Source organism: Nuphar pumila, chromosome 4 (genome assembly GCF_984573655.1).
Source record: "Nuphar pumila chromosome 4, dmNupPumi1.hap1.1, whole genome shotgun sequence".
NCBI lineage: Eukaryota > Viridiplantae > Streptophyta > Magnoliopsida > Nymphaeales > Nymphaeaceae > Nuphar > Nuphar pumila.
The window spans coordinates 31,338,140-31,365,824 of NC_143252.1; the positions used below are offsets into that span (position 1 = coordinate 31,338,140).

Here is a 27,685-nt window from a genome sequence, read left to right on the forward strand (position 1 = left end):
TTTTTAAATATCAAGAAAATATCGGTATAATTAAAAGTAAAAAACTATAAATATATATGAAAAATATAAGTATCTTGTTAATAACACTAACATCATGATAAAAACATGATGTTTTTAAGATCAGCTATATTTTAAAACAAGGTTAATGTTGCTACCCTCTTGGTTAAGGAACTTCAAAGTAAAAAAGTATAATATTTTGATGTTTTTCGCACATCTATCATTTTGCATGTGATTTTTTTTTTTCATAATCCAAGAGTAAAACCCTTAAAGGCCTTTCTTGCCCACCAAAGAGTACACCCAATTTTGAACTTGCTACAAAGAACCCCACCTGTGGGTTTTGAACTTGTGACGTCTGGTTAACTTGGTGACATTAAAAAAATCAGTTAACTCAAGAATGATCTTCATAAATCTTATTTTTATATAAAAAAATGTATGATTCAAGAGTACATTCTTATGATTTTGTCCATGCTAAATATGAATTATGACTGATAGATTTGATCAAACCAACCTTTCATTATATATTAACCAGGGTACCAAATGTTTTCCCTTGGTCAGCTAAAGCAGGTTTTTCCAAGTAGCGGCCCTTGGCCCACGCGGGTAACAAATGCTTTCCCTTTAAAACTTAAAAGGCATGCTTGCAATGACCTATGATTCTTTGAACCTGTGATTGTAAATCACAATCACCGTACTCTCACAAGGTAAATAATACATGAAAAAATAAAAGTTATGCCAATTGTTTGCCTTCAAACTTACCAAAAAATAAAGTAGATGACAAGATTGACCATGGATTCACTTTCTCACTTATGATTAAAACGAACATGCTTATCATACTTGTTGGATGTGGGTTTTTAAAAATAAATAAAAAAAACTCATCAATATTATTAAGGGTGTCAATGGGTTGGGTTTGATTTGAACCCAAATGAAATCAGGCTCAGACCTAATTTGAGACGATGGTATGAACCCGAATCTAGGTTCAATCAGACCCATCATAAGAGAAGCCATACCTGGATCTTATAAAGATTACATGAATCAAACCCGATAAATTTATACATTTTTTATCATTTTTGCATTGAAAATTTGATGATCCTACTTGAAACTCAGGTCGCGCCGAATCTGGTATGAAAGTTCACAAATCGTACTTGACTCCATATATTAATCGGACCCTTCATATCCAACCCGAAATTTATTCGAACCTTTTTATCACATGACCCTATAGGGTTTAGTACGGGTCGGGACTGGGTCAGAGGCGACCCATTGACACCCCCCTATTGTGTATGATGCCATTGATTGTGTGAATTTGATGATATTGGTGTGGTGATGCATGGTCATGGCATTACTGTAATATTTGGGTATTATAGAAAAATCAACAGAATCCAATCATTGGATAATTTGGATATAAAGGTCAGAAGGTTGTGGCCATGGGATCTCGTTGGGTTATGGTGCAGCGTGCCGGAGCCTCTTTTCCGGCGAGGCCTCCTCCGACATGTCCCGCACGCTAGCGGCGCACGTGCCTGCGTGGACGCCATCGCGCTTGTGGAACCGCACATCTCCAGTGTCCGTGAAATCTGGGCCGTCGATCTGCGCCTCCCCATCGTCGTCGTCCCCGAGGAGCGTCGCGGCGTCCGCATCTCGGAGGGAGAAGGCGACGGAGCTCGTCTTGGCCGAGGGCCCCTCGTGCATATTCGTGGGGCCCATCGAGTCCGCGAGCAAGGACATTCTCGAAGCCCTCTACCTCCAGGTGCGTCCCTCTTCCTTCCTTTCATTTCTCTCGAATTCTTGTTGGTGGGGGTTTGGATTTGTTCGCGTTGGAATTCAATGGCCGATTGAACTCCTGAGCTTGGACAAGTAGAAAGATTGTTGTTATGGTGGTGGTGGTGATAGCAATTGTTATTATGATTATTCTTGACACCACTACCATCATCATGGTCATCATTTTTATTAGCTCAATTGGTGTAGAACCTTTGAGCTTTTACGGGAGAGACGGCTGGTGATGGTGATCACAATTGTTTATTATCATTATTGTTATTTATTTATTTATTTTGAAAGGCAAGCTGCGGGTTTGGCGAACCCCTACCAGTTATACAAAGATACCATTGCGATTCGAACTTGCAACGTCCCACCACAAGGTAACGCTGTTCCAACCACCACTGCTCCTGCATAACTCAGACTTCTTCAACAACCTCTTCTCTGTAAAGCATTACCCCCTCTTCCTGGGTCTTTGCTCCTTAACATGCACAAACATTGGCTAAGTCAAGACAATGCTTGAACTTAGCTTCTGGCAAAGGCTTGGTCATCATGTTTGCTGCATTATCTTGAGAATACAATACCACTTCCAACGAGCTCCCTGAGCTTGTGATACCGAACAACAAGGTGCTTGATTCTGTGATGATATACTGGATTTTTGGCAAGGCAGATAGCACTCTGACTATCACAATGCGCACAAACGCTCTTCTGAACTATTCCAAGTTCTTTCACCAAACCTTTCAAACTACACAGCCTCCTTTGTGGCCTCAAATGAGACTATATACTCAGCTTCGGTTCTTGACAAAGCCACAATGTCCTGCAACATTGCCTTCCAACTGATGGGCCCTCCACCTAGAGTAAAAATATACCCTGAAGTTGATCTCCTCCTGTCAAGGTCACCTGCATAGTCTGAGTCAACAAACCCACCAAAAACATCATTGTGTAGATCTTTCTGAAACAGCAAACTAGAATCTGCTTGGCTGTTTTTCAATGCTCCTGCCCTGGATTTGCTATATACAACCAGACTCACTGCCTAGTACACACCATGGCATACATTAGACACCCAACTGGCATATAAAACATTTAGCATTTGTAGATGTTCTTCGTGTGATTGAGCACACTGCTGTAAGGATAACTTAAAGTGTTGTGTTAAAGGTGTGCCCACTGACCTGACCAATTCCATACTAAACTTGTTCAAAACTTTCTCAATGTATTTCTTCTTAGTCAACCATAGATTGTCATTCTGTCGATCACGATAGATTTTCATGCTTAGAAATCTCTTGGCGCTTCTTAGGTCTTTCATTTCAAATTCCAAGCTAGGTTCATGCTTTAGCTTAAAGATCTCATTCATATATTTGCAGGCTATTAATATATCATCAACATAGTACATCAACAAAATAATAGAATCATCATTGAGGAATGAAAAATAGATACAACTGTCATTCCTACTCCTTGTGTAATCATGAGAAATCATAAAAGTGTCAAACCTTTTATACCACTGCTTTGGAGCCTACTTCAAGCAATAGAGCGACTTCTTGAGCTTGCATACAAACTTTTCTTTTAGCATGTGAATTTCTTCATCAAGAGTTTCATACAAGAATATAGTTTTCACATCCAACTGCTCAAGCTCCAAATCCCACATAACTACCATAGCAAGTAAGACCCTGATTGAACAATGTTTTACCATTGAAGAGAAAATTTCATCAAAGTCTATTCCTTTTCTCTGAACATAGCCTTTGACAACTAATCTGGCCTTGTACTTAGCTGGTATGATTCTGATGAAGCTTCTTCTTTTTTGTACACCCACTTGCAACCAATTGCCTTCTTTCCCTTGGAAAGTTGCATCAATTCCCATGTTTGATTCTTGTGAAGAGAATTTATCTCTTTCTCCATAGCACTTAGCCATATCTTATTGTCCTTACTCTCATTGACTTCCTGAAAAGAAGAAGGGTCAGTATAGATGACAGGAAAAGGATATGCTACAATGTCTCGTAACCTCAAAGGCAACTGAATCTCTCTTCTTTCCCTTCCACTTGCATTCGAATAAGGCTCTTCCTGGTGAGGTTGTACAGATGATTCATCCTCCTGAGAAGACTCTTCATTATCAATATTATTTCCTAAATTTTCAAGTTCTACCTGAATTGAGCTACTGAGATTCTTCTCATGCTGGACGGCCTGCTGCCTGTTCTCCTTTATGATGAAAGCCTCATCAAATACGATGTCCATGTTGAGCTCCACCTTGTTGGTGCTAGGTTTCCAAAGCTTGTAACCCTTTACACCAACCTTATGACCCAGGTAGATGCACCTTTTAAACTTAGCATCAAGCTTAGTCCTTTCCCCAAGACAACCAAACACATGAATGTCAGAGTAATCAACTGGTTTACATGTCCAGACCTCCTATGGTGTCTTAAGTTCCAGTATTGTGGAAGGAGAACAGTTTACAAGATAGTAAATTGTATTTATTGTCTTAGCCCATAACTGCTTCGATAAGCCTACAAACAACCTCATGCATCGTGCTCTCTCCAGTAGTGTTCTATTCATACGTTTAGCTACACTGTTCTGCTAAGACTTGCCTAAAATAGTATAATGCTGAGAAATTTCTTCTTTTGAACCGAAGTCCTAAAACTCCTTTGAGGTATACTCCCCACCGTTGTCAATTCGCTTGCCTATTTGCTTTTCAAGTTTGACTCTCCAAACCTTGAATTTCTCAAACACCTCTGACTTGTGCTTAAAAAAATAAACCCACATTTTTTTGGAAAAATCATATATGAAAGTCACAAAATACCTAGTTCCCCCTAGGAAGGTAACTGGAGTTGGCTCCCACACGTCCGAGTGCACATACTCAAGGATTTCCTTGCTCCTCTTGATAGAAGCAGTAAACTTTACCCTGCACTTCTTGCCAAGGACACACGACTCATAGAAATCCAACTTGCAAGACTTGATTCCCTTGAGCAAATTCTTATTGTGCAACTCTATCAGTCCTCTCTCGCTCATGTAACCGAGCCTAGTGTGCCACATCAGAGTGACATCTTCATCTGAGGAAGACGCGATTGTCGCATTGCATGTAACAATCTTTCCAATCAGCCTATATAGGGAACTAACTTTTTCAGGCTAAAAACACACACGAAGGTGTAAACAACATTTCTTGTCTACATAAGGTAACACTTAGATAGGAGACATAGAAGGAGAAAGTCAATTGAGGTAAGAAGACTTGTAATGACAAACACTAATGCAAATAAAATTGACAATTTTAAACATATTTCGAAACACTAAGGTTTCAAAAACAATATATATCCATCATAGGTACTCATAATAAAGAGCATCCATAGTAAAATCAATGGCCAAAGAGAAACCGAGTGATACCACACACTCATAATCAGAGAACATAAAATAGTCAGTTTGAGTCAAACCACATGTGACAACCAAAAGTGACCTAAATCGAGGTGCCCATAACTCACCTCAACAAACATCTCTGATATAACAATAAAAAGGCCAAAAAGGGATCAAATAACAACCTGTGATGCACAACATAGGTGTCATAAAGGGCAAAGAATACTCTTAAAAGGACCTTCTTTCAAATACGCAATGTCATGTGAAAGAACCATTTTGGGATAATCCAAGAATCAAGTTTTAACAATGCAATTATATGCATATCAAATGATAATAGATGCAATTTTATGCAACATAAGATGTCGAATGACAACAATCTTGAATGAGCAAATAATAGATTTAGACTAATATAGCCATTCTTAATAAAAGTGAAGTTTGAAAGGCTTATGAAAAACCATGAAAGTAAGTGAAGTCCACAATTGAAATTTTTAATGATGCCCCCACAACCAATCTCCTTACAATAACGATGAAAAACTCACAAAGTGCATATACTCACAAGAACTAAAACACTTAAAAAGAAAAGAAAAGAAAATATCTCATTAAAGTGAGAAAAACCCACACTTAAAAAGGAATCCTCAAACAAACTTCAAATACTTCATCACGAACAAGCTCTCTCAAGAACCCTAAAGGTTCAAACACAAAGCAAACACTTAAGAACCACTAGGGTTCACACACAAAATACTCAAGAGAGATTCCAAATGAAAAAGTGGAGAATATATTTCATACAAGTGAGACAAAACCCACGCTAAAAGGATTAATAAATTTATAGACTTGTAACCGTACGACATAAAATTGCACTAAGGCAAACTTATAAGTTTCTTAATGCATAGTAAACCTCATTATATGACTTAAGAAGTTAGAATTAGCTCATAATTCAACAATTGTGCAACAACCATTAAAAGGAAACATAAATTTTACAATGGGACACACTTGAAGACAATCAAATTGGAGATTCTTTAAAAACGTCGAGATGCAAAAAGATAACCATATTTCATATGACAACAATACAAGACTATGCTTTTTAATAGAAACTACTCTTAATTCAAAATAATAATAAAAAAAACTTTTTCAATTAAATATTGCTCATATGAAATGATGCATTAAGTGATCCTTGTTAGATAAAAGTTTCATAGATGATATATGTCAAGATTTTTTCCGAAAAACACGCGATATTATAAGAAGCCACGAAACAATAATTATGAAGAGAGTATAATAATATTGTACTACATACAACAACAACAACAACTACGCCTTCATCCCAAAACAATTGGGGTCAGCGATATGAACCAAAAAAAGAAATTCATTTTGGGTCTTCCACATGAATCCTTTTCCTCCAATCATTTCTATCCAATGCCATGTCCTCGGTGAGGTTCAAAGCATTCATATCGTTTCCTATCATCTCCATCCAAGTCTTCCTAGGCCTACCCCGACCTCTTTTAACTAATATATTTTCCCATTTCTCCAACCTTCTAACTGGAGCATCATTAGGCCTTCGCCGAATATGTCCAAACCACCGTAAACGATTCTCTCGCATCTTATTTTTAATGGGTGCAACACCTACCTTCTTACGTATCTCCTCGTTCCGAATCTTATCTTTTAGTGTATTTCCACACATCCATCTAAGCATCCGCATCTCAGCTACACTCATTTTTTGAATATGATGTCTCTTGGCAGCCCAACATTCCGTACCATATAGTAAAGCGGGCCTAATAGTCGTCCTATAAAACTTTCCCTTCAACCGCAATGGCATTCTACGATCGCACAACACTCCAGTTGCACTTTTCCATTTCATCCACCCAACCTTTATCCTATGATTTACATCTCCATCAATTTCTCCATACTTTTGAATGATGGATCCCAAATATTTGAAATAATCATTCACCGGTATTTCTTTCTCACCAAGCTTCACTACACTCCCATCACTACTTTGTTGCTTACTAAACCGACATTCCATATATTCAGTCTTACTCTTACTCAACTTAAAACCTCTACCTTCCAATGTCTGTCTCCATAATTCTAACTTAGCATTAACCCCAGCTCTAGACTCATCAATCAAAACAATATCATCAGCAAACAACATACACCACGGTACATTTTCTTGAATTGATCTCGTAAGCTCATCCATCACTATCGCAAATAGAAAAGGGCTTAAAGCAGATCCTTGATGTAACCCAACCGTTATCGGAAAATTGGTTGTCACCCCTTCACAAGTGCGGACATTGGTTACTACTCCTTCATACATATCTTTAATTATACTAATGTACTTGAGAGAAACACCTTTCTTTATCATTGTCCACCAGAGAACGTCCCTAGGTACTCTATCGTATGCCTTCTCTAAATCAATAAAAACCATATGCAAATCTTTGTTCCTCTCTCTATATCTTTCAATAAGTTGTCTAAGAAGATGTATAGCTTCCATAGTTGATCTTCCAGGCATAAAACCAAATTGATTCTCCGATATCATGACAACCTTCCTCAACCTAGACTCAATCACCCTCTCCCAAAGTTTCATAGTATGACTCATGAGTTTTATACCACGATAGTTTGTGCAATCTTGTATATCACCCTTATTCTTATATAAAGGCACCAAATTACTCTTCCTCCACTCATTAGGCATCTTATTTGTTCGCCAAATCAAGTTAAAAAGATTTGTCAACCATTCTAAACCTTTCTCTCCCAAGCATTTCCAAGCCTCGATAGGTATACCATCTGGGCCAACTGCCTTTCTTGATTTCATTTTCTTCAAAGCCTCTGCAATTTCTTTCTTTTGAATCTTGCGCATGAAGTCACAATTTATCTCATGAAAAGGAATGGAGAAGTCTCCAAGATCTTGAGCATGACTATCATTAAATAGCTTATCAAAATAATCTTTCCATCTCTCCTTAATCTCCTCATATTTGACTAAAACCCTTTGCGTTTCATCTTTGATACATCTAACCATACCCAAATCCCTTGATTTCCTATCTCTCATCTTTGCAAGCCTATAAATATTCTTCTCGCCTTCTTTGGTATCCAACTTGTCATAAACCTCCTTATATACCTTAGCCCTCGCGTTTCGAACTACTTTTTTAGCTTCCTTCTTTGCTATCATATACTTCTCAAAATTCTCATTATCACGACTCTTACTTAGATTTCTATAACACTCTTTTTTAACCTTAATAGCTAATTTGACATCCTCGTTCCACCATGATGTATCCTTACCTAGTGGTGCACCGCCTTTAGACTCACCCAATACCTCCTTAGCCACTTTTCTCATGCCACCCGCTATCTTATTCCATATTGATTCTGAATCCTCCTCGAGACACCAATCAACTTCCTTAACTACCTGCTCTACAAACATTCCTTGTTTAGCTCCTTTCAGTGCCCACCACTTAATTCTAGGATCGATCATATGTCTATCCCTTTTGCGGCATTGTCTAATTCTAAGATCTAAAATTAAGACTCTATGTTGTGTAGCTACACTTTCTCCCGGTATAACCTTACAATCGATGCAACAACCCCTATCTCTCTTTCTAAGTAGGAAAAAATCTATCTGACTCGTATTAACCCCACTTTTAAATGTTACTAGGTGAGACTCCCTCTTCCTAAACCAAGTGTTTGCTAAGATCATATCATAGGACAAAAAAAAATCTAAAATCCTTTCTCCACTTTCATTTCTTTCTCCTATACCATAGCCTCCATGGATACTCTCAAATCCATCCCTACTAATGCCTACATGTCCATTAAGGTCACCACCGATGAAAAGCTTTTCTCCATAAGATATCCCTTGTACTACTCCATCTAAATCTTCCCAAAATTGATGCTTAATGGAATCATATAAACCTACTTGAGGTGCATAAACACTAATAATATTAATAATATCCGAACCTAATACTAATTTAATAAGTAAAATTCTATCACCCTTCCTACGGACCTCAACTACATTATCTATAAACTGACGACTCATAACAATCCCTACTCCATTCCTATTCCTATTTATTCATGTATACCAAATCTTATATCCCCAAGGTTCTATCACTTTTGCTTTCTCACCTACCCATTTGGTCTCTTGTAGACATAAAATATCAATTTTTCTCCTACACATAACATCTACTAACTTTACCAACTTACCAGTTAAAGACCCTATGTTCCAAGTGGCTAACCTAATTTTTAATCATAACTTCCTTTCAAAAGCATACTATTCATATGAAATGTATACTTACAAACAAAGTTAAGGATATAAATTCAAAGCACCAATGGTCATATATAAAAAAACAATAATTCAAGAAAAATGTTATATATTCATTAATCTTAAGTCGTATGCAAAACTTGTTATCAACAATATAATCACAAAAACTCTTAAAGTTACACACACAAATGAGATTAATATCAAATTATGCTTGAAAGCTAAACATTATTAACGACCCATTAAAACAAGATTTTGAGTTGTTATATATCTAGAAAAGCAAATTTACCAAAAAGATTTGAAATGTGATATGCGAAAAGTAAGGGTTCAATGAAGACCCAAATAACACAAGCACTTTAATGTGCAAGAGCGAAAAGAGTAACATCTTAATGAATAACATAAGCACTAGATGTGCAAACATACTTTTTGATTTAAAAGGCATAATGATAAAGAAAAGTGCATGCATATAAATGATCAAGAAAGTAGCTTCATAATGCATGATACTTCAAGAAAAAGAATACATACTGAATAACTTCAAGAAAGAGAAGAGAGACATCACAACCTTGCTCTCTGATAACATGTTAGAAAATGACCTTGAATGCAATAGGTTAAAAAATAAACCGATAAACACGCACATAAAGTGCGAATACACAAACCCACTAAGGGGTAACCAAATGCACATGAAGTGAAAACTCATAAACCCACAAAGGGGTGAAGCTAAAAGGGCTAAAAAGAATGAATCTTCATTAAGGGAGAGGGTAAAAACCCTTATTCATTTACAATGGGGTAAAACCCTTACTTATAAACCACTAAGAGACCTTGGAAGGGGCTCCACTAGTCATTGGAGCCCCTCCAACGACTAGATGTTGGACCTCATTCCAAGGTTGACTAAAGTCAACCAAAAGAAAAAGAAAAGAACAAAAAAGAGAAAAAAAGTAATTACAGTCATATTCATAATTATGAATATGCGCAAAAATGGGAAATGACCAAAATGCCCTTGAGGGCTTACAATTAAAGAAATATATATATATATATATATATATATATATATATATATATATATATATTAAAGAGATACAATTTAACATCTTCCTTCACGCTAGATTTATCCTTGCCAAGAAGTGCCTTGTGGAGGTCGTTCTGCACCATACCTGCTTTGATTCGCTTTTGCCTTAGACCGAAGTCGGTCTTCCCATCGTACTTGTCTATTTTGAATCTCGCTTCCATACTAACACCTAAAGTCGATAGAGCCTAACTCTGATACCAAATGTGATAAACAATGTCGTCACAAATAGAAACGACAAACAGTGAAAGCTTTGCTCACTCTCACGGCTCGACAATGCTCACTCGCGAATCAAATAAACAGAAACAACAAACCACAAAGAACTCAATATTTATGTGGTTTGGAGTCAAACTCCTACGGTCACAGGAAGAGCACAACGAAAGGCTTCACTATAGATCATGACAAACCTTACACCAGACGTTCTGGTCTTCTCGCAGCATCAACTCTCATATCTTCCTCTCTCTCTCTTTCAGACTTGACTACTAACCTTTTATGGGTAGTCACTTATACATCTTATGGGTTACACTTACACCTCATCTCTATTTATAGAGGGCCAAGAGATACACTCCAACATGTGGAGAGAGAAAGAGAGAGAGAGTTTCCTCATAGGATACTATCCTCCACATGGGATAGATGAGTCATAATAGGACTCTCATCTATGCTTGGGCAGGAGAGTTCTAATAGGACTCTCCTCCACTACCACACGTTTCCCAGTTTGACTGGGTCAATCACGTAACAGATAACAACTGTTATTATCATTATTATTATTGCCACCACTACCATCGTCATCATCATCATTGTTATTATTAACCCAGTTTGGGTAGAACCTGCAATTTGAGCTTTTGCAGGAACTTGGTGGAATGTGGTGGTGGTGGCAGCAACAGTGGTGAAGGTGGTGGTGGTGATAACAATTATTATTATTGTCACCACCACCATCGCCATCATCATCATCATTGTTGTTATTAGGCCAATTTGGTGTAGAACCTACAATTTGAGCTTTCTTGGGAAATTGGTGGAAAGCAAATTCTGGATATTGAGCAGAGTTGATGGTACGCATGGATGTTTGTAAGGCTAAAATATGTGAATATGATAAAAGGTATATTCTTTTGCTGTTTGTGAATCAGTAGGTAGAGGAGAAACATTACCTCATGGAGCATTAAGCGTTTAGGAAGGTACTGGGTAGGAGGGGGGAGGTAAACTGCTCACTCATCTTCATATCTTCTGCTATGGAACACTGCACAAGCAACAAAGTTTAGTTGCAGATGAGTGGAATGCTAAATATCTCTGTATTTGATTGTGTTAAGGATTAACTTTGAGAGGTGAAGTTAGAATTCTCAGGACCTGGAATTTCCTGAATTTTCATGATGGATGTATTTTTTGTGTTAGGTCCAGGATTTTGGACTGCAACATGTTTGTCTTGGAGTTCAAAACTTGGACATTGGGTATTATTTGGAATTTGTTTCATGATATAGAGTCATCAAACAGTGGGGAATTTTGACATTGTTTGGAATTCTGATCAGCATTTCAAAGCCCAGGTATCCATGTGCAGCACTTTTTCCTACTCCTGTGAAAGCAACGAAAATTAACAAGAACAAAGTCTCCATTCATATTCCAAATTAATAACTTCCTTCCGGACCCCCTCCTTCAAAAGAGCTCTATTTTCTTTGAAGCTATTGTAAAGCTACTAAAGAGCCTCAAGAGAATCCCAAACTATAGTGAAAAGTGCTTTACCGCTATGCTTTTGTATCAGCTATGTCGACAAGATGTCCTCCTATGAAAAAATGACAATTCTACTTCTTGTGTTTGTAACATGGTCAAGCACCATCAAAACAATGCAACCTGCACATTTTATTGAGGTTCTTATTGTTTACGAGATCAAGGATAAAATAACTGGAAGGCTTCCAATGTCGTGATATTACTGTTTACATGTTTGTCGTTTCAAATAAGAGTAGCATTGTTTTATTTCAGTTACATAACTATTCCAGTCATGATTTGTTTCTGCACCTTCCTTATCTAGAGAAATTTTTAGTGCACAAGAAATGAACATTTTTTATGGTGTTCCTTTAATTGTAGGCACGAGATGCATATTACAGTGGGAAACCTTTAATTGTTGATGACATGTTCGATAAAGTAGAGGTAATTGACATTTTGCTTCCGGGGATGTAATTTTGTGCTCCATTCACATCATTGTTCTAGTTGAAAAAGTACCATATCTTGACACAGCAATCCCTGAAACAGTTAAAGTTGCGCTGCTTTGGATCAAAATCTGTTATCAAGTATCCTCGTTGCAGCCTTAAGAGACAATTGACATACGCTGATGCTGAGGTATTCCTCTGACAAAATAAGAATGTTTATGCAGTATCCTCTCCTATAGAAAGAATGTATTTCTCCTTGAGTCGAAGCTCAACTATTCTTTACTTGTTCCTCTATGGAGGGTGGTGGGGCAGGAAGATCTTTCACAGGTTGTGGCATTGGCAAGTATATGGACTCTTTTGCTTGTTTTTGGAAGTTTGGTGATTTTCATACCGGCCGTGTACACTCTGGATCTAGCCTATCTAGAAATTGCCCACTCAAGACTGTTTTTTCATAGCTCTAGATCAGCACTTGAATTTCTTTCCAGCGTGAATAGGATGCTATTTCTGGGACTGAGTTCCTCGATTGGGCTTCCTATCTCATTGGCTTCAGGTATGGTTACTTCTTTCACGTCTTCTTGTTTACATCTCTTAGTATAATGATAGTTTAAATCTTAAAGAATTTAAGGTTCATTAAGGTTATAACTTCTTGTGTTCATAACCATACAGTTGATATGAGTTATTTCATTAGATTGCTAAACTGCATCATCATAATGAATATGATGCCTAATCTTCATATATTTTGATTAGGTGTTGCTTATTTTACCTTTCATAAGCAGATGGAGAGTAGTATATCTGTAGAAGTAGCATGATCAGTGCAGCATTATGGCTGTGTCCTTTGTTCAAGTCATAAGCCCTGTGTAAAAATACTAGTACCTCTTTGAAGGTTGAATCTTGAATATAATGGATAGAACTGTGTGCACTTTCTGTCAGATCTATGCAAGACTTGTTTACACTTTACATGATCATTGCTAAAATTATTCACTTTGCTCTCCCTAAAAATTTAGAGCTTTGGTTGTTTTTCCTCTGTACATCAGCATTCATGAAAAGGAAATAAACCTAAGGCCATGTCTTATCAGTTTCAGTTTTTTCTTTCTGATATATATGTTTGTGCTAGCTCTAGAGTGGCCCTTGACTTCATAGTCTACATTTTCTTCTAGATTGTTCTTGTAAATTGCAGTGACAATCTGAGGTTTTCAGAAGACACTGACAGTATAAAACATGGTTTGTTTGCAAACAGTCCGAGCGCTTCAACGGCTGTGGAGGAATGACTTGGTTGCTCTAAAAGGATCGTGCCCAAATTGTGGAGAAGAGGTTTGCTATGCGAAACTGAACCTAGTTTTTGGACTTTCATGGTCACAATTCTATCCACGTTAGATTAATTACTCATTAATGGTTGAGCCTAAACTGTACAAGTCAGAAAAATAAAGAATGAAAACATTAAAAATTACTTCAGGGAGCTTCAGATTCTGGGAAGTTAATCCTTTTTAAAAGGTTCTGAATCCGATTCTGTCACAAAATTTTGAGTTTAATTTAATCTAGTTGAAGCCAAACCTAGCCCACTGGCAGACAACTGAATGTGTCATTTTGGTTGGTCTGGTTCCAGTTTGTGTTTGTCAACAGGCCTCTTTCATGTCAAATGGACATAGACCTGGACTGTTACTCAACTTTCCCTGATATGGAAGAGGGTGACTTCTGTTTGGATTCATTGGATCGGAGGTTCTATATCATGTTTAGGTCCGAGTTCCATGGAGTCGAATTGAACCAGGAAAATTGGCCTCGTGAGGCTGGACCTGGTTTTTCTTGGTTTCTCTTACATCAGGAAAATAAAATATGATCAGCTCGGATAGATCCAAAACCTACTAAACATGACAGTTGCAGAACAGATTTCCTTTTGAAGATCTAGTCCCGCTGCACTTTCCTAATTTGTTTTAGTTACTTGGTTTAAAACCAGCAATGTGGGTTGCAGACTGATTCATAGTTTCAACCAATACAGTTTTGTGTGTGTGCACACGCCTGCGCACATGCTTCCTTCATAAGAGGTAAAAACAATAGCATCTTTAGGAGGAAGGCTAAAAGAAAGAAAACTTGCCTATGGAACACAAACTAGTTTCTGTTGAAAATTTCAGTGGGTTAGGCTAGCCTGATAAGTAATTAGCCCTAATCTTTTATTCACAAATAAACTAGCCAACTCACTTGTTTTAGGCTGCTGAATTGTGACTCTGACGCAGGTTTTTGCATTTGTGAATGCTGAGAAATCTGGTGGGCCTTTCCATAGGGCAGATTGCCATGTATGTGAATCTTCTCTGGAGTTTCGGACAAAAGCAGAGGTAGGCTACAGCTTCTACTGTACCCTTTTTTTGTGCAAGCTGGGGTAACCCCCCTGGTATTTTCATTGGACCCCCCTTGTACGTGGAATATTAAAAGAAAATTAGGCTCTGTTTGTGAGCCTCGCATTGTTAGGGAAACACCATTTCCATGCATTGCCAAAATGTGGTGTTGAGGATGGAGTTGTCAAAACATCCTCTTGTGAATGGTGGTGAACTGTGGTGTTGGGGCTGCCAACTCCATTCTTAATGCGGTGTTTTGGCAACACCACTGCTCTCAAACAGCACAGAGCATGAGAACACAGGGGCAAACCACAACACACCTCCGATTCAAGGCTCCCAAACAGAGCCTAAAAGAGAAAGGAAAAGAGATGCAATGCAGAGATCTGCATGTGTCTTCATGATGCACTTCTGAGCAAGTTTATGTTTATGGTAGTTTATGCCAGCATCATTTAAGGTCCTTTACCATATTGTGATCTTATGTTGGTTGAAGATGCAATGAAGCCATGTAATGATGGAACAACTCTCTATCACCATGAAAAAAATATGTTTGGTTTTCAAGGTTCAGATATATGACAGTGAAAAAGAAAAACCTTTGACAATATGGCGTCCCCCAATTAACAGGCAGCAGTACAAATTGAAGTTCCTTTTGTTGTTTCCTTTTTCAGAAATCAGTCTCGAGGCTCGGTGGTCAATGGGTTTATGGTCGTGTCTATTTGGTTCAGCAGAGGACAATATGAAAAAAAGATATGGCAACAGCCAACTTGTAATTCATTTGGGAGAAAAAAAATAAAGGAAATGAAGCCTGCGATTTTCATTCGAGGCTGATACTTGGTTTTGTCATTTGCCTCATATGTATTGATTTTTTAACTTACATTAGACCATCAATTTAATGTATATATAATCTATTTATTTACCTGGATGTGGATTCGTATATGAGAGAGAGAAAGATATATATATATATATATATATATATATAGAGAGAGAGAGAGAGAGAGAGAGAGAGCAGTTACTCTTTCAGTAACAAGCACACTGGAAATCAAACCTGAACCAAAACATTACCATCATTAACCTCAGTGTCTCTGACAGGGATGCTCCAATTTATTCCCATGTTGTGTCCCCATTTATACAACTATTAATGAAAAATTACACACAAAGTGCCGTGTCCCATGTCCTTTTAGGCGTGTCCATGTGATACAGATCAGTGTGAAAAGCAGTCACTTCAAACCATAGCAAACATTGGTTTTATGTGCCAATTTTCACCCTTCCCTTCATATCTTATCGTATTTCCAGGGATCCACATGGGAAAAAAATATCAAAAAGATACAAAAAGCAAAAATTGAAAGAAAGATGCCCTGCTATGGTACCACTACCAGAGTTGCATGGATCTTAGAAGTGCGCTAAGCTGTATACCAGAATCCAAGCAAGCTGCGCAATGCATACAAGCATCACAAAATTATCATTAGGTACGTTTACATGGCTATGGATGTATACTTCTTTCTGGATATATTAGGAACAACAGAAATGTGTACTTACCAGGAAAAGAGTTAACGATGCGAATAGACCTTCCTGAAGAAGTGTTCCATGACCACCGAACTCTTCTCCATCAATCTTTAGTATAAGAGCATAATACCCATATATGATTGATGTGGATATCAGTAGGAATCTGTAGACAAGCATTTTTTTTTTCAGGATCTGATAATAGAGAAGCCTTGGCAACAAGGAAAGCTGAATGAACTCTTAGGCTTGAACCATTCTCCCTTTTTCATTCTTTTCTATTGAGCTGTAGCAGCAAATGAATGGTAAACCCAGCACACACTTCCTTTTCATTCTTTTCTCTTGAGTGGTCATGCTTTAAGAGAAGCAGCAAATGAATGGTAAACCCAGCACACACACTGGACTTTGTAACTAAATCCCATCACATAGCCCCGCAAAATGCCCATTTCCTATTTTTTGCTTTTATCTTATGAGACAAGGTTATCGTTAAAGGCAAATTAACGTGTATTTATTCTTCCATATGATTTATTCTTACCTATTCCCAAAGATTGGTCACAAGCAAATGATACAAGTGGTGAGCTGTTTCTTCATCTCTATCCCTACCATGAGATATGTTGAACTTTGTCAAACAATTATCATCACCTCTCTCTCAAAGACTACAAGAAAGCAGAGAAATTCCGCATCATTGTTGTCAGATCTAGAAATGATTTACTAAGCCATAAAGCAAAAAGAAATGATTCCAAGTTTTTATGTTTATCTATTTATTTGGACAGTAAGCTGGGATCCACCCCTCAGCTAAAGAGGCTCCACAGCTCCACCATCAGCTCCCATCCCAATGCACCCAAATAACTCTTTAGATTGTAGATAACATAGTAATATCTAACACCTCACTCTCACAAAAAAAATGTCTTGAAAAACTTAGCAAGTTTTATAAGAAAACGAAGCTCATGAAAAAACCTTGTTTTTTCTGTAACAAGAAACAAAATCATTGAACATGAAAGTATTTTTCTGACCATTTAACTACATAGTTCAATTTCCCATGAGAAAATGGGGGTTTTCTCATCTATAAAATCTTAAAATTATTAATGCAAGAAATTGTATTTCTTGCAAGATCTATCAATGTAAAGGAGCTTTCACTAGATCAGCCATAAAACATAAGGTTGATGCCAAAGGGTTTACCGCATATCACCTTATTGACACAATTGGAGAGATTCAGAATCTTTCCAACTCCATGAACACCAGAGTCAAATTATGTTGGTATCTTGGCGGCATGATCCCCCTACAGTACACTCTATAGATGTATGTCATGCTCCTGACCTATATATTCCTCTAGGCATTTTCTGGGTAATATTTTAACCTAGGTGCTCGATGTTACTATAGTATGCAGAAACTGCTATGTTCTGCTATATTCCAGTTTTACACTGTAACTCCTTTTCTTGGTTAGTCTAGGAAACTCCAAGGTTTATTCAAACTGAGGTCAATAAAAATAAAGGAAAAAGTATGTCCATCAAAAGGACATTAAGCTTCATAAGACCAGACCCCCTAAACTCTTCTAGAACCTTGTAGCAGCATTTTAGTTTGGATAAGTAAAACAAGTAGCTACTTTCTTCCAAATCCTTTCCATCAGAAGAGACCATCCACCAGTTCTTCCCTCAAACAATTATCAATACAAAACCTATTTGCAGCACTTTAAACTTTGCCCTACTTTACAAACTAAGAACTTTCTAATAGTAAAATCTACCAATCAGTCTAATGTACCGCATAAAAGTCTGTCTAGAAATTTTCCTACGTATAACCCTAGAAACATAGAATTTGTTGCACATTAGACTTGTAAAGAGATAATTGTGAAAGGAATCAAGGATCTTGAATGGAAATTTTTTACCACTTCCATTTACAATCTGACCATGATACAAATTATGGATATTTCAACGAAATTTTGGTGGCAAAACAAAACCTTTTTGTTTTTTTATAACTTTAGGGATGGAGGTATTCCTAACTCTACATCCATGTTCCGAAGTTTGTAGCCACACTAGTGCTCAAGAGAATGTGAAAAATATGCCTTCTATGCTGTGGTGCCTTGAAGCCATGTGATTTCACCTTAAATCAATTTAACTATATAACTCGATATTTCCCAGGTTTAGAGTTTGTACTCGTGACTTTGGAGGTTGGACTTGCACCTTTGAAGCTCCTACAGCAGTTTCACCTAAATGCAGTAGGAGGTTGCAACTGGACCACTGAATACAGCATAGATATGCATGATCTTTGGTTGATGATGTTGATTTGTGTCAAAAATGATACTGGCCAATCAACTTCAGCCTCATCCTAAACATAGAATTTCCACTCAAATAACAATAAAGGTGCAATTCTAAATTACCATACAACAGGCATGTACATGTACAGAAGAAGCAATTAATGAAAACTAAAGGCCTGTTGGTCAATGAGGAGATTAAAATAAGAAAAATAAGCTCTGACAAAAAAAAGGATTTCAGTTTGAACAGAAAACCAGATCTTGAACTTACATGACAATCCAGATTGCTCCGACCACAGGAATTGCACCCCACAGCAGTCCACATATAAGGGCAACAACTTGCCGAATCCAGTGTAGAGAGTCCCCCAATTGATCCTGTAACATAATTATCGTCAGCACTATAAGTGCATATACACCTAAAGATCATAAGCTCAGAGCAAATAAGCATGATTAGAGAAAGAACAGTCTCTTCGAAATTGAAAACAACCTCACTTCCAGCTGGACTCAGAACCAATCTAAAGGACTAAGCCAGATTGGTCTACGATCAAGTTGATACTTGCTAGGAGTCGAGAGAATCTCCAGAAGAATTGCCACCTCTGATAGACAGTCTGGCATCAACTGCTCATGCTACACGTTTAGCAACTTGAGACTTATCCAGACAGAATGGATATTTTTAGGAGAATGATACAAACACTTATCAAATCGACTATCAGTCCAGAAAAGTGTTTGTTTCAACATGGATGAGCTTTTTAAAAGAATGATTTCTGTCAAGCAACAATTGCTACTTGCCAGTTGTAAGTACTTGTTCTCCACCAGAAATACTTTGAAAATTGAGTTCTTTGCAAGATAAACTCGTAACAGTTGTTTAACACAAATAACGTCTTCTTTGATTTTTTCACATCATTGCATCACTAGCACACAAAGTTTTGCTTGTGAGACTACAACATCTTTGCCTAACTAGCTAGTCCACTTTATTCCTGATGAAGAGTCGATAAAAAAACATAAAAGAGTGAAATAAACAAATAAGAAAAAAAAAATCTTGAACTGATGTTATACCAAAATAATTATATCTAAGAAACATAGCAATGATATCCAGGTTTATACAGTCTACCTATGTATTCAGAATATGTATACTATAAGTTATGAGTGTCCCAGTTACTTGTATCTAACATGGTTTAAAAAGGATATCATGGAAGGCCACTAGCATCAACTTCCTAATCAAAATCAAGGCATCACGAAAGTCCTGAAATCATAACTCTCACTGCATGCATATTGTTCAATAGTTGTAACCGTGAATATCTTGTAACGTGAAAATAAAAAATAAATATTTGAAGACCACCCAAACCATCCTTTATGAAGCATTCTTGATAGTTTTTGAGTTCGCTCTGGTAAGGCTCCGTGATTTTTTTTTTACTTGAAAACCAGAAATAAAAAATGTAGTCTTCAGCATATGGCAGTCATATTTAGTGTAAGCCATAAGCGCATCGTTATGTTAGGATTTAGGAAACAAAGTAAAAGTTATTTATCACATATAAGCACTAAAGAATAATTGGGAATTTGTCAACATCCCCTCCATGCCGAATTCTGTAACCCTATCCATTGGATGGCCAACTTCATGCTACATGATCTCATGAACCATAAAAACGGTTTAACGTTGATGAAGGAACAAATGAACCATACATATCACTCGTTAGGGCATGGATTCCTTGAATTCTATCAGGTCGTCAATATCCTGTTCATCCTTCTTAAGATTCACACATATCCTACTACTGACTCTTTCAAAAACTTGGCCGCAATCTAAACTAGATGCACAATGCAATTCATTTTCCCCTAAAAAAAGGAAAATCTCGATTCAAACAAGTGAACTTCAAAATTTTCAAGCATTTGGGGACTAGTTATGCCCAGGGTCTAATTCATTAGAACTTCAAAAAACACCAAACACAACTAAAATTTGAAGCTGTAAAGCGTCTCCTTTATAAGATAGTCTATCAATTTAACCAGAATCGATCTCGAAAACGCTTCGCTTATAAAAACTTAGCTGCCTCCGCACTTTTACGATCGAATGCACCTTTTCACAGACGAGATACCAGAAGCAGACGCTTTTGATATATTTTCCACTTAATTTTCCATGAAACAAAAGAGGAAAAAAATCAAATTCTCCAATCAACTAAAGAACATACATTTATGAACGAAACGATCGATTAGGAATTTCTCTCAAACTGATACTCAGAGACAAGAGCATTGAAAGCAAAAATCGCAAACAAGTTTTCTAGATCGACAACAAACGACGCGAGATCCTTATATCCGAAGATCTCGAAGAATTACCGGTTTTACGAAGCTGATTCCCTCGATTCGATCGTTCAACAATACGGAATTCGGATTAGATGAACCCTAAGGGCTTTGAGAATCCGAAACCCTAATCCCGATGGGGAAAATCAGAAAATTTACACAGAGAAGAAGAGAAGAAAGAGGGGGAACCAACACAATACCGACCTTATCCCACGAAGCTTCTGGATCTAACAGTTTCGCGAACGTGAACGGGGAGACATGGCCGTTCTGAATCTGCTGTTTCCGGCTAGCCTTTTGGGATTTCCGGCCGTCGAAACGTTGCCGCTCTTCCATACTTGACCAGAGAGAGAGAGAGAGACGACGAAGGGAAGATCGGATTCCGATTTCCGATCTGAAGTGGGAAAAATAGTAGTCGGGAAACTCCGATGGTGGTGGGGTTAGACGCCGGGTCGGATACGGCAGGAAGCTTTATTCCCGACCCGCCGAGTACCGGGCCCGGGACCCAGTAGTTTTTGTATCGGGTTGGGCCCAAGACTTATTGTGCTCGGGTGTCATATTTGCCTGCTACCCGCCTAATAAGCCCGACTTGGGTCGGGTTAGACAGGGATGTAAACAGGGGGACTCGGGTTGGATCTAGGCATTACCGAGTCCGACCCAATCAGGTCTAACCTAATGGAATTTAGATTTGGACTCGGAATCAGATCAAATAAGAAAAAACTAGCTTAAAACCTGATATTTACAATCGGGTTCAGGTTTGGGTTTGAATGTAAAACTCAATATAGAATTTAAATCTTGTTATTAATCATATCCGAATTTGGCTACTAAACCCGACTAATCGAATTTGGTTTGGGTCAGATGTTGGGTTACATACGAGGCATTACATCCCTAGGCTAGAGATATAGGGGAAGAGAGAAATAAGTGCCACCAAAGAGATTTTGAGGTTTCCTTTGAAAGATTTAAACCAGGTCAAAGTATTTTTTTGGAATCAAAGATCCATTGATTGATATTGATATGATTGATCTAATAATGGGCTTTAGTTTATCGAGAATTTTAGAACAAAATAAGGTCAGATTGTGACATGTGCAGCGACTAATTTTCTGTAGCTTTCACGATCAAACTAGAAGTTGCTAAGGAATCACCTAATATAGATGTCATCCTTTGAAAGAATCTACTAGCTCTTTCACGCACGGGAATGAAAACCTACCCAATAGAAAACCTTTCATACCTACTTAATAAAAAAATATTTATCATATTTTTAATATTTTTTCAAAATTCTGACCTTCAAGGTGTGATCTATGTGCTTGTTTTTATAGGAACGGAGCATTTGATTCTGATGCATGGATATGTCTTTATAGGGTTTCACAAATCAGCGGCTTATAATTTATAGATTTTTTGAGGCTCCAAATACCATTTTTTCACCCAAAATGCATGATCGAAGTGTCTATTTTTAGTAAATCACTCATGTTTTGTAAGGTTAGAATTTCAAAAAAATACTGAAAATCATATAAATGTTTTTTATGGGGTATATATATATATATATATATATATATTGAGAGAGAGAGAGAGAGGAATGAAAATTTACCCACTAAAAAACATGTCAAACCTACCCATCACACATTTTATTGGAATTTTGGCATTTTTTTTCAAAATTTTGACTGTACAAATGTGATCCATACGTTTGTTTTTATAAGAATCAGTTCTTGGAGCATTTGATTTTGATATGGATAGGTTTTTATAAGTTTCAAAATAAAGGAGGTATAATTTTCATAAAATTTTGAGGTTCTAAATGCTATTTTTTCTATCCAAAATTCATGATCTAAGTGAGTAGGCTTTCATTTTCCTATATATATATATATATATATATATATATTTGAAAGCTGGCATTAGGCAAACCTTAGATATACAAACCATAACATTGGGATTCGAACTTGCACCATCCCAACTAAGGATGTCAACAGGTCGGCTTTGTTCAATCTCAGGTGGAACCAGACCTGGCCTTGATTTCCGGGTATGGTATCGGGTCCCAACATACCCAAACCATATCCTATAAAATACTTAATCAAAACTCAGGTCGGTATAAAATTTCACAAACTATATCCGGATCTATGTATTAATCGAACCTTCAAGTCTGGACCTAGGTCTTAATCGGGTCTTCGGTCAATCTGACCGGTTGACACCCCTTGTCTGAATACAATATGATGTGCATTAACTGCTCTTGCCAGATACCATTGTCATGCTCTTAAATAGGGATGGCAGTGGACAGGGGCGGGAGTGGGGGACAAGGTCTCCACCCCCGCCCCGTTTCAAAATTTGAACCTCCATCCCCGCACGAGTATGAATTTTAACCTCCACCCCCATCTTCATCCGTGTTTCATGTCCTCCATCCCCGATCCAAAAGGGGGTGAGGCCAGGCGGGGCTCCATTTCCCCTTAGTCTATAGTCATCCCTTAAAGGATTGGGGATGGGGCGGGGATTGGAACGGGGATGGGGCGGGGAAAAGCATAAGTCTATCCCCGCCTCCATCCTCGGGAATAGATTTTAACCTTCATCCCCGCCTCCAACGCCGTTTCATGCCCTTCATCCCCGGTCCAAACGGGGCGAGACGGGGTGGAGCCCCGTTGTCTCCCTGTCCACTGCCATCCCTACTCTGAAAGCAGCTAACTCTTCCATATATTTATTGTTGAAAACATCTATGACCCCACTAATAAGGGGTACGACCAAATAATTCCTTTCCAGCCTGAACCACATCTCATAATTCCAACAACAAGGATGCTACAAAAGAAACAATGCAACAATTCTAGTGAAAAGTACATTTCCAATGTTTTCAATAAGTAATGCATTCTATGGACACTAGGGAGGGTGAAAGATGAAATTAGACCTGCTAACATTCTCAAGGCGCGCGAACTACAATATGATGAGAATCACTTTCCCATGAAACAAAAGGATAGATAAGAAACTATTTCCCATGAAACAAAAGGATCAAAACCTTATGTGTATCGCACTTTTCCAGTTATTCCATGAAGACCAAACACCCACATTCCAGGGTCATACAACACAAAGCAAGCCACCCCAGATAAAAATGTGTCTTTATCTATATAGTCTGCACAATTTGTTTCTTTTTTTTCGAAGGAAACAGTCTGCATAATTTCTCTAGCTTTCCCAGTAAATTTTTTTTTAGGGAAACAAGTAATTTTTTACCAAAGGGTGCTCTGTGCGGTTGGTAGGAGCAGTCAGTGCACATCTTCTTGTGGTGGGACGTTGCAGGTTCAAATCTCAATAGTACATTGAATAATAACTGGTAGGGTCTGCCTAACCCCAACTTGCCTTTCAAAAAGAAAAATTGCTAATTAACAAGGTTGTCACACTTATGAGTGTGAGGTTACTCCAACCCATTTAAAAACAATTTATGGGTTTTAATATAAACTTTTTCTTTATGAAAAATGTCCTCTTGTTTGTGTGAGATGAGAAAACTGGATTAGTAAAACGTTAGGATGTTTTGATTAGAGTGAGCGCTGTCCTAAAAACTATTTTTTTTATAGGATTTTTGTTCGTCTCATATTATGAAGTTTTCTCTATCAAAAAACAAGGTAGAGAGTTTTTTCTTTCAAAATTTTTCTATTGTTTAGTACAAATGATCCTTTCTGACTTGCATTTTTCAAGTATTTTCTCATTTCCAAACGTGCCCTAATCCATGATCAGAAAAGCATAAAAAATGGGTTTGCTTTAAATAATGCACCCAACTAGAACATTTTCATTTTCCATGCATTGCTAGGTTGTTTAGTTCATGTGAAGCACAACTAAAGGGGCAATCTGGATGAGTTGGTATGGGCCTACACATGTTATTGAACACATCGCCAAGTATGCGTGGGCCAGACAAGTTTTATACCATCAATCAGAGCAAGCATCATCCCACACGGGGCACTGCTAGTCACTATCCTTTGGCAACTTAAATGAAACAAAAAAAAAATACTAAAAGAAAAAAAGTTAGTTGTCAATTGTTGATGCTAAGAATCTTTCAATTTCAATAATGATCTGTTTTTCAGGAATTTATGTTGTCACATGGACACCACTAAAAAAGACATGTGATACCCGATTCTTGTGAAATTTTAAAAGGTGGTACATATGTAGACACGACACGAGAGTAAGTTGGAGTATTTCTTATGATGGGATTTTTTTTTTTGATAGAGAGTTGGGGTTAGGCAGACCCCTACCAGTTATAGTTATACAACCATACCATTTGGGGTTCGAACTTGCAACTTCCCAACACAAGGTGAAGTGCACTAACTGCTCATGAGCGGAGCCCCCCATTGGTTCTTATGACATGGGATTTATGTCACAAGTGTTAGAATAAAAAATAGTATCATGTTGTAAATCGGATTTTCATATAACATGATATAGAAATAAAACATTTGATTCAAATTGTAACAGGGTTCAAGCATGTCATATACAGTTTTAAACCGACAAGATCAACAGATCAAACATATGCATTGAACAGAATAAAAACAATAAAGAAAGCATGTTATTATTCTGCAAAAGGCTAAGGCATATAAAAATACTCCCTTTAGAGAAGATTCGCCTCCACATACGATGCAAAAAGGTCCGGTGTCCTTCCACCAGGATACAGTAGCATCGACGATCTGGATCGGTGCACTCCAATGGTAGATCATCCTTCGAAGATAGCCTCAGCGAACGGATGATGCAAAACTTCTCTTTTAAGGGAACACCCACAGAGAAAATCGAGAGAGCGAGGTATAGCAGGGAGAGAGAAAACCATAAATGCGAGTCACTTGCGTCTCCGTACATGAAACCCTAACCCTCTAACCACGTTTTATAACCCTTGAACGGTTACGAAACATGGAAGAGACCCGTTACAAATTACGAAGTAACGTGAGCCGATAACGGAACGATTCGTTAACCATTTCTCTTATCCCATAATTTAATCTAAATAAAAACAACAATGTGGGACAAAAAGATCATTGGACTTAGAATGGATATGGCCCTAAAGGGCCAATTACCCGAACCCGGCCTGGCTCCACACGGTGCGACGGGCGGGCGAGCACCCCCGCGCGTGTGGTAGCCATCACATCTCCTTGTTCTTTAGAATAAGTGTTAGAATATCCATGTAGGTTATGAAGCCCACAACCTTTTTGAGATTCTTAAATATAGGACTATTCCACATCATCAAAATCCAAAAGAACTCCATAAAAGAGTGGTCCCCATTTGTTTTTTTATTTGAATTACCTTCTCCTCTTTTCCTACATCCAACATTCCCCCACAAATTCAAAGAATGGAAACAAGAGGAAACAAAGATGCAAGATGGAGTAATCTGCAACTGGACATATCATGCTTTCAGTAATTGTACTTTTCGGTTTGGACCACTACCTTATTTGACTAACTTTACCCCCACAGGAACGAAGTGAACTAAAGTCTTGAACTTGAACCTTTGATATATGAGTGTTCATTAGCAACAACACGATAAAGATTCTGGTTGTAATCTTTAGAGGCGACACGTTAATGGTCATACGCCCGAATTCTATTTCATGAGTGACTTCAGAAATAACCCAATTTCTTAAACTGCGGCTACACAATCACACTCACATAGGTAGGCTTCTCCAGAGATACACTGCTAACATCTCACCTAGAAGGCTTTGAATCCATTCAGAGTTTTAACTCTTTATTTACTTGCAGCTACAACACATTTCTAAAGTAATCAAGGGAAAAGACACAGATACATAGTATCACATTAAGAAGGTGCTATCCAGTTCACCCTACAACTTGTTAATACCTCATTGAACCTACTTTATGGGATCTCCACTTAGATAGGTTGGGTTGCCACTGTAGATGAACTACTTATGAGTTTTAGTCACATCCCCTCTCTGGATTTCAAGACTAATGACTTATCTAGTCCTTTTGTTAATGGATCAGTTGTGTTCTCTTTGGATCCAACATAGTCTACAACAACCACTAACTGAGACACTAGTTTCCTTACATATTTTATTCTGACTTGGATGTATCTTCTTTATTTTTTATTATATTTTATGCTTTTGATCTTTGCAATTGTGGCCATATTGTTATAATATACAGATATTGCAGGACTTGGTTTGCTCATTAGAGAAAGTTTCTCAAGAAGTCCTTTTAACCATTTAGCTTCCATTTCTGTGATATCTAAAGCACATAGCTCAGCCTCAAAAGTAGACCATGATAAGATGGTCTGTTTTACTGATCTCCAAGTGACTGCGCCGCCACCCAAGGTAAATATATACCCTGTTATGCCATAACTCACAGAGTTCATGGCTATCCAGCTCGCATCACTATATCTCTCAAGAATGACAGAGAATCTCTTGTAATGCAAACTCAAGGAAATAGTTCCTTTCAGGTACCTAAGTACCATATTCAATACCTTCCAATGAGTGTGATTTGGACAACTTATGTATATACTTAATTTTGTCACCAAGAATGAAATATCTGGTCTCATGCAACTTGCAAGATACATCAAACTTTCAATAATCTGGGAATACTTTAATTGAGACACAAAAACACCAGTCGTATTCTTATAAAGAGGAGTAGAAGAGTCATATGGAATTACTACATATCTTCTTTTGTCATAGCCAAATTTCTTAAGTACTTTCTCAACAAAGTGAGGTTGAGAAATAGTTATTCCATCAGCTGAATAAGTCAGCTTTAAGCCTAAGATCACATTTGCAATTCTCATATCCTTCATATCAAATTTACTACTAAGAAATGACTTCATCTCATTCATAATTCTCATATTGAAACCAAACAATAGAATATCATCTACATATAGGCATAAAATGATACATGCATCACTTT

The 27,685-nt window shown here is 37.6% G+C and overlaps 2 protein-coding genes across 2 annotated transcripts; one reads left to right on the forward strand and one right to left on the reverse strand.

The window, feature by feature from the left end:
- The first annotated feature begins 1,427 nt into the window (after positions 1-1,427).
- On the forward strand, positions 1,428-15,738 carry LOC149839839 (uncharacterized). Its single transcript, XM_090002845.1, has 7 exons — positions 1,428-1,738; positions 12,435-12,497; positions 12,585-12,686; positions 12,809-13,046; positions 13,734-13,807; positions 14,725-14,823; positions 15,489-15,738. Exons 1-7 carry the CDS (start codon positions 1,484-1,486, stop codon positions 15,558-15,560), a joined length of 903 nt encoding a protein of 300 aa, XP_089858971.1. The 5' UTR covers positions 1,428-1,483; the 3' UTR covers positions 15,561-15,738.
- Positions 15,739-15,859: 121 nt separating this feature from the next.
- Positions 15,860-21,212, reverse strand: LOC149839840 (uncharacterized). Its single transcript, XM_090004251.1, has 4 exons — positions 21,059-21,212; positions 18,837-18,940; positions 16,357-16,486; positions 15,860-16,248 (listed from the first exon to the last, which is right to left on the reverse strand). The coding sequence occupies exons 1-4, from the start codon at positions 21,185-21,187 to the stop codon at positions 16,210-16,212; spliced, it is 402 nt and encodes a 133-aa protein (XP_089860377.1). The 5' UTR covers positions 21,188-21,212; the 3' UTR covers positions 15,860-16,209.
- Positions 21,213-27,685: the final 6,473 nt, after the last annotated feature.

Coding starts and splice junctions, on each gene's coding strand:
- LOC149839840 (XM_090004251.1), bottom strand. CDS start 21,187: ATGGAAGAGCGGCAACGTTTCGACGGCCGGAAATCCCAAAAGGCTAGC. Junction 18,941..21,058: donor CAGAAGCTTCGTGGGATAAG/GTCGGTATTGTG, acceptor ATTATGTTACAG/GATCAATTGGGGGACTCTCT. Junction 16,487..18,836: donor GGAGCAATCTGGATTGTCAT/GTAAGTTCAAGA, acceptor GCTTGTCTACAG/ATTCCTACTGATATCCACAT.
- LOC149839839 (XM_090002845.1), top strand. CDS start 1,484: ATGTCCCGCACGCTAGCGGCGCACGTGCCTGCGTGGACGCCATCGCGC. Junction 12,498..12,584: donor ACATGTTCGATAAAGTAGAG/GTAATTGACATT, acceptor ATCTTGACACAG/CAATCCCTGAAACAGTTAAA. Junction 13,047..13,733: donor TCCTATCTCATTGGCTTCAG/GTATGGTTACTT, acceptor GTTTGCAAACAG/TCCGAGCGCTTCAACGGCTG.